The sequence below is a fragment of the Medicago sativa genome, chromosome 8 (genome assembly GCF_051527215.1).
Source record: "Medicago sativa cultivar Bolivia chromosome 8, Bolivia_mono, whole genome shotgun sequence".
Taxonomy (NCBI): Eukaryota; Viridiplantae; Streptophyta; class Magnoliopsida; order Fabales; family Fabaceae; genus Medicago; species Medicago sativa.
The window spans coordinates 26,585,295-26,592,844 of NC_140756.1; the positions used below are offsets into that span (position 1 = coordinate 26,585,295).

Sequence of the window (7,550 nt, forward strand, 5' to 3'; positions counted from 1 at the left end):
CTATTCCGTTGCAGTTTATTAAGATATTCTAAATGTTGGTATTTAAATAATTAGATATTTTCTATTTATGAAATTTTGAAAAGTAGTGTGACACTCCGTTGTGTGATTACTCTGATTTTATTTATTAATATTACGTTGTTTTGAGAACGGGGTGTTACAATACGTGTCATGGCGGTCAAGGGATCCTAGAACCGCTTTGCTAAGGTACATTAATCGCACCGAAGCCTATGCTATAACTCATGACACAACCCTATACCGGACGAATAAGGAAACCTAGGTCGTCTTCGGCATAACATTCATTTCATGTACTATTCCAATACTCGCTTATGTTTAACATAATCGTATTCATGCATGTCATATTCAACAAGTCATTATGTTAGCGTGAGTCAAACAACATTATCTTGATTCGTTTTACGGAGAGTCCCGGGTGGAGTAACCCCGAGAACTATCCCATACATGACCGATGTACGTACATCGGACTCCCTCAGTGTCGTGCGGGTCCCTTACGGCTTGAACCATTCTCCTTAGATCGAGAACCTCTTGCATCCCCCTAATGTGGATGTCAAGAAACACGAGCACCTACATCTTATATTAATCATATTCATATACATACATATTCATGCTTGTTCATTGGCGTGTAAAATATTCTTCACATATAGCATACCTAAACATTCAAGTCTAACATAATAATTCTCGACAACTAGTCGAGGCTCTAGTTCATTCCTTTCCCGCTAAGTATGTGCTTGCTACCCGAACATAACTTGATATATCTCTCACATATCATTTATCATCAAACATTGTTAGTGTTTTGCCATGCCTTATCCTTGTTTAAAACCTTGTTTGAAATTGTACTTTAAACACTTAGAATTGAGGGGTTTCATAGTTTAATAAGGTACTGCAAGATCGAGCCTCGGATAGCCCATGCTGGCCACAACACGAATTGACAACACATGCTGTGCAGTCAATTTCGCCATGGCCAAATATTCTGCCAGGCCAAATATTCCGCCAGGCGAAATTTTTCGCCATGGCTAGCTAAAAGGCGAGCTATTCCAGAGAGCCCTGATCCCCAGCTCGCCATGGCGAGCTAAATTCCGCCAGGCGAACTGTAGCAGTCCAGAATTCTGCAGAAAACGTGATTTTTCATAAAAACCTCAATTTCAAGCATCTTAAGGTACCTGACACTTCTAGGACACATAAAAACAGCTGGAAATAAATTACATGGCATCATTAACATGTTTTGATCATAAATGATACAAATGGGGTACTAAAACCCTAATACTTAGCTTAGCATAAATCATGATTTCTTACAAGTATCTTCACAACCCAAAGGAAGGAAAAACTATCTAAGAACTCACCTTGGAAAAGGTTGATGTTGGTTTCAATTTTCTAACCACAAAACCCTAGAATCACTACTTCAAGGGAGAAAGGAAACTAGTTGAATAGCTTGCTCCAATATGCTTAACTCTTTGCCTAAACTCTTGCCTAAAGATTCAAAGAACTTGAGTGTTGAAGAAGAAGAAAGGAACCGAGTTCCTAGAGAGAGGGAAGAGCTCAAAGTTGTTGTTAACCTAGAGAGAGAAAGTCATAAGCATAATGATTTATGTTGGTCCTAATCTTCATAAATATCTTCCACACATGAAATTCCATGAATGCCCATTTCCTTAAACGTGCGCATTTTATCATTTTCAGATATTACGTTAATTCCTAATACGCGGGATGTTACAGGTTTTGAGTGCCCTTATCAACTATTGGTGCATTCTTCTTTATCATAAATGCAAAGTAGAATATATTGAATTAGGAGTGGTAAAAGTAATATTAATTAGTGTATAATTGGAAAAAAGTAATTAATATTGTATTGAAAAGTGAAATGGATCAATTTTTCTGGGACAATATTTTTTTGCAAATGACTCAGTTATTATGGAACGGAGGGAGTATATCCTTATTACTTTCCTAACACTCAGTCAACAACTCATTTTCTCTATATATATCTTCTCCTATCACATCATCAATCTATCAATCTGGTTCTCTCTCTCTATTGGTATATTAGACAATGGGTATTTGAAAATTATTTTCCTACTTTTAATGTCCTAATCATAAACATGGGAAGGAGATTATCTCATGTGGTTTTCTCTCATGTGTAATCTCGGCCTTCTATTAAATAGGTGAGATAATGTGTTTGTAATATAAAAAAAAAGGAGAGAGAGTGTAATTAAAGGTGGATAGTGGGGCACTGCAGAAAACAGGAGTGATCTCCACTGGAGATGATCCACTCCCCATAAAGATATACTCCCTCCGTCTTAAATTATATAATGTTTTGAACGTTTCACACGTAGTTAGAAATGTAATAAATTTTGTATGGTGAACATATATTATAAGTTGTTTTATAAAATTGTCCTTAATAAATGGTATGAAAAAGATAAATTAAACAACTGAAAAATAAAAGAGTGATAAATAGTTAAAGGCATAATAGAAAAAGTAACATTAATATTTCATTGATATTGTAAAACGACTTATAGTTTGGAACAATTTTTTTCCAAAGCGACTTATAATTTGGGACGGAGGGAGTAGTATAGCATGTCTACATATATGAACCAATAACACGACATTGAAGCCACAAAGCCACAACAATGTTTATATAACGTTAAAAAAAGTACACTACCTCCGTCCGTAAATATAGAACTCCTTGGCAAAATCACGGTAATTAAAAAAGTTGATAGTAATATTAAATTTGTTTGTAGTTCATATTGTTTGTACAATTTTATCCATTAAGAGACAGAGTTATTTTATGTTTTCAACCTAATATTTATTTTTTATTGAAAAAAAAGTAAAATAAATAGGGTTTTTTTGGTAAGGAAATAATTGATGTACTTGGAAACATCAAATGGATCTTAATTATTTTTTATCATTCACTTGCTCATTACGTGTTATAAAATAAACTAAATGACAAGATAAAATATAGAGAAGATGATCAAAATAGAGAAGATGAAAGTTTTTGTATTATTCTCTTTACAAAGGTATCATTACACTAAAATACGAGTCTTATTTATAGGACACAAATGAACAATTGAATGGTCAAAGCAATTAAGGACCACTAACCATCCATTCATTAATGGGGTTTATAGGAAGGTGGAGATTAAGAATGGACATCCATTAAGTTTTTTTTTTGCATAACACCCCTTGGATGTCGATCATGATATGCCTCATTAAAACTTCACTAAGAAAAAAAAATAACCTTGTAGGAAAAAATAATCCTAGTGAAGCAAAAAGTGTACAATATCTTATATCTGCCTTGTTCAAAACCTTACCAAGAAAACTCAATGGGACAAAACCATGGTGAAGGAAAAAAGATTCCAGAATATATTTATTTCTTCCCCTCAACTAAACAATCATATATGAGACGAAGAATACTAAAATTGTGTACCAGTTGCTCAAAATTTTTACTTGGGAGTTACTTTGTAAAAGGTATTCATGATTATCACACGAACAAATTTGTTGAATGTTTAGATCACCACTCTTACGAAGATCATATGTGAAAAAGAACTTTGCAAAATATTCTTTTGTTCCGTCTCCCTTAATGTACCATCCTTTCACCTGAGCAATGAGCATGATATTATATTCATAAAAGATTGTTGCATTCATTCTTCTTGAAGACAAACCACAAGGTTTTTTTTTTGTTTTGAATAACAGAACTCAATCAAACACAATGTGAATAACAGACAAATAACCTGCATATCTAAAATAAATAATATATATGATAATATGAATATTTATCAAGGTATATTATTGCCCCTCAATTGAACTAAAATATGGTAATTCAGGACCAATTAGTTCTTATTTATTTACTCAAGTTCTCAGACAATCATTGTCAACAGCTAATGACGTTACAACCATTGAAGTGTACAACAAATTGGATTTTCCCATATATAACGATTTTAGCACTTTGCTATATAAGTTTCATGACTTAAAAGATTGTTATTCTTCAAATACTCGACTTGTAATCTCATAAATATTTATCATTCCTACATGTTTCATCGCAATATCTTTTCTATAATAAATCATCTTTCAAAAACTCTTCAGGAGTTCTCAGATTTATTTCAAAATGGACAAATGATATCATTTTCATATCTCTCCTAAGAAAATATTCTACATGTTTAATTATTTTAAGTTGATTAAATAATCTCTTCAAGAATATGATGAATTGTATTCCTCGATAAAATAATTCCTTCGGGGAATTTTATCAAAATATCAAGTGAGTGATATAAATATATTGTAAGATGTACTTTGTATATAGATAGATCGTGGCTTTCAAGTGGTGATAGACTTAATCAAGTTTGATAATCTAATTGAATTCACTTCAAGTGAATACGACCCTTCAAAATTAATAGTAGGTTTTCAGCAATACTCTTGAACAATAAACCCGACATATATATAAATAATTCATGATTCTCATTTTATTTTCAGTTATTCAGATGTATGGAGTACTGGTCCAAAAATCATTCGCTTTGCAAAGCTAGTTTAATTTTGGATAAACACTACTAGAAAACTCAGATTTAGCGACGGCTGTTTTCCGTCGCAAAATAGGTAAAACTCCGTAGCAAACGATTTTCTGATGGATTTTACGACGCGGAAGGAATCCGTGGTAATAATGGGGGTCGGAAAACATTAGCGAGGGAAAATCAATTCCGTCACTCATTGCTGTGGTTGACAACCGGTCGCAAACCCCAAAAATCCGTCGCAAAACCTCTCATAATATGGATGTGTCACCCAGTTTTCCGTCACAAAATACCGACGTTTTAGTTATCCGTCACAAATTTCTGAGGGATAAAACCGTTGCAAATTTCTGAGAGAATACTTCCGTCGTAAAATTTCTGGGAATTTCTCTACCGTCGCAACAAAACGGACGCTACTGGGCAAGACAAAACTTTTGTGACTTTAAAATTCCGTCGCAAATAGGAAGCTTTTTTTTTCCCTCTAAAAATTAGATTAGGAAATTTCTCAATTTCTTCTCAAAACACTTTTGGAATATAAAAAAGGTGATGAAAAATTACAATATAAAATACATTAATATGATAAGATATGATAAAAATCACATTAATATTTGATGAAAAAAACCTTTTAGGTTGCGCTCACAAAAACCACACTACTTATCTTTTGCATGAAAATATATTGAAATAATTACTAAATAGTATTAGAACATTTACTTTAAATTAAAAGTTATACTAAAATTCTCAATAATATGATAAATAATCAAGTAAGTGGACACAAATGTTGATCCTAACTCGAACGATGAGGTCGATAAGGAGGTAGATGTGAATGGCCTTGTTGAAAAGACTCCATGAATTTCTGGAACTGCTCTCGGAGCAATCGCGAATCCTCCTGTGACTGTTGTGAGTGCTCTCGAGCTAAACATGACTCCTCCTGTGATGCACGAATTAATTCCTCATTAGTCTTCAACCACTCCTTGAGTTCCATGTTTTCAGCTGACATTTTAGATATTGCAGTCCCCATATGCTCATATTCAGATTGTGAGATGCCGTCAGATGATCTGGATAACGAAGGCTTGTATTTTCCTGCCACTGTCCCCAAACCATATATGCGTCCTTTCTTGTCGACTTCTCCAACTACGTCCAAGAAGATGAAGTTATCTGACTGATGGTCATTAGACACATCATCCCCCTCTGTTTGCTGTGAGTTCCTTTCAAAAATCTGTCTTTCATATTCATCCTACAAAATTAGAGTTCGTCTTAATTATTACGTACAAAAATATAAAATTAAATTCATATATAACCAATAACAACTTAAACAAATTAAAACTAGCTTTTAATTAATAACTAAGTTATCATGACTTCTTTCCAAGTGAAGAAACATAAGATCATCATGTTCAGATGTCAAAACCTGATGAACAATAATAAGCATGCATAACATTAAAAACTATGGCACAAAAGCAGGTAACATACAACAATAAACATGATTAGATAACCAAAAACAATTATAGCACATGATGGCAGAGTTATAGTGTAGCAGCATGCATCAATACACATGAGGAAAGTTATAAATACTAATTTTAAAGTTTTTCCAATTACCTTGACTTTCCACAAGCATACAAAGTCCACCAAAGGATATAACTAATTCTAGAAAATTTTCAATTGTTTATGTTTATTTGACAAAAGGCTGGAAATGATAATCTCATCGAATTGTAACTTACCGCAACCATTTGAGATTTGGAGGATACCCACTTTGATGGATCGCCTTTCATTTTGTGTGTCTTTATATACACCTCCCAGCGGCTTGGAGTCATGTTTGAGTCAGTTTTCTATAGTACAGAATAAATAAATAAATAAATAGATTAGTATTATGGTTAATTTATATCACTATGCTTTACTGCAGATAAAATTTGTTTACTTACTAATCTTTTAGAATGCTCGATTGTTGGAATTGACCCACAAGTGTGCAATGGACCATTAGAGGATCTTCTATTTTTCTTATTAACTTCTGCCTTGTCCTTCCATTTACTATCTTCCCAATTTTGTTCCAATTTTTCACGCAATTGAATAGGGATCCATTCGCCTTTGTCTATTCCTTTTCGTACCCGATACATTGTATTTTGGTACCCATCAGATGCCTTATGATGATAAGTCTTCTCTATGTCTTGCTCATGCTCAGGAAGCCACTTATATATCCTCTGCAATACAAGCAATGTAAATAATATAGGATAAACCGGACATGGCTATAATATAGCATTTGAAAAGTAAGCATCAATTATTTTAGACATGTTAAAATGTTATTGTGTATCTAAATTTGCAGTATTTTGATATGTACTAGTATAAAAAGTCTAAAAAAAGTAAATAAAAAAATCATAAATTACGACTAGATGTCTGCGAACCTTCAAACCCAACAGGATTCAATAAGATATGGCTACTATTTCAAAGTTTAATAGAAGTTTGACTAAAGAAGTTAGTAGTTACGATTCTACTGGGAGTTTGTCACAAAATTGATGCATTAGAATTCTATAATAAGGGAATCATGGACTCACTTCATACTCAAGTATAAGCAGAAGTACTTTTTTTCACACTTATTAAGGATGGTAGTTAAGTGCATATAATTTCCTTGATTTCATGTAAAAAGAGATTAAGAAAAGGGTGATGCTCCACTGGAGAAGCTATAGTTAGTACCAATCCAAAAACAACATCACCTAAGGGCTGTATATATGTTAATTGGCTATATCATTTTTTTTGGTGTAAAAGACAGCAAAAAAATCTTCACTAACTAAAACATATAAATCTATAAAACAACCCAAATCACAAACAAATTGACAAAATCCCAGAAAGAAAAATCAAAACCTTAATAGATGGGCATTCAAATTGTGCATACATAAAAACAGGAGAAGGAGAAAAAGAGTCTGGAACCTGTTTGCAGCAGCCAAGTGAGATGAGCTAAGCGAGCAACGAGCCGAGCGAAGTGAAGGATTTAGGAACCTGTTTGCGGCAGCAAAGTAAGATTAGCAATAAGCTGATCGAAGTGAACTGATGAGTGAAGGTTTTGGGAATTAG

General features: G+C 33.3%; 1 protein-coding gene across 1 annotated transcript; it reads right to left on the reverse strand.

Annotated features, from left to right (window-relative positions):
- Nucleotides 1–5,149: 5,149 nt before the first annotated feature.
- On the reverse strand, nucleotides 5,150–7,194 carry LOC146897968 (uncharacterized). The gene is made up of 3 exons (XM_085736300.1): nucleotides 6,407–7,194; nucleotides 6,206–6,313; nucleotides 5,150–5,724 (listed from the first exon to the last, which is right to left on the reverse strand). The coding sequence occupies exons 1-3, from the start codon at nucleotides 6,596–6,598 to the stop codon at nucleotides 5,275–5,277; spliced, it is 750 nt and encodes a 249-aa protein (XP_085592426.1). The 5' UTR covers nucleotides 6,599–7,194; the 3' UTR covers nucleotides 5,150–5,274.
- Nucleotides 7,195–7,550: the final 356 nt, after the last annotated feature.

Coding starts and splice junctions, on each gene's coding strand:
- LOC146897968 (XM_085736300.1), bottom strand. CDS start 6,598: ATGTATCGGGTACGAAAAGGAATAGACAAAGGCGAATGGATCCCTATT. Junction 6,314..6,406: donor TCGAGCATTCTAAAAGATTA/GTAAGTAAACAA, acceptor TCTGTACTATAG/AAAACTGACTCAAACATGAC. Junction 5,725..6,205: donor CCAAATCTCAAATGGTTGCG/GTAAGTTACAAT, acceptor CTAATTTTGTAG/GATGAATATGAAAGACAGAT.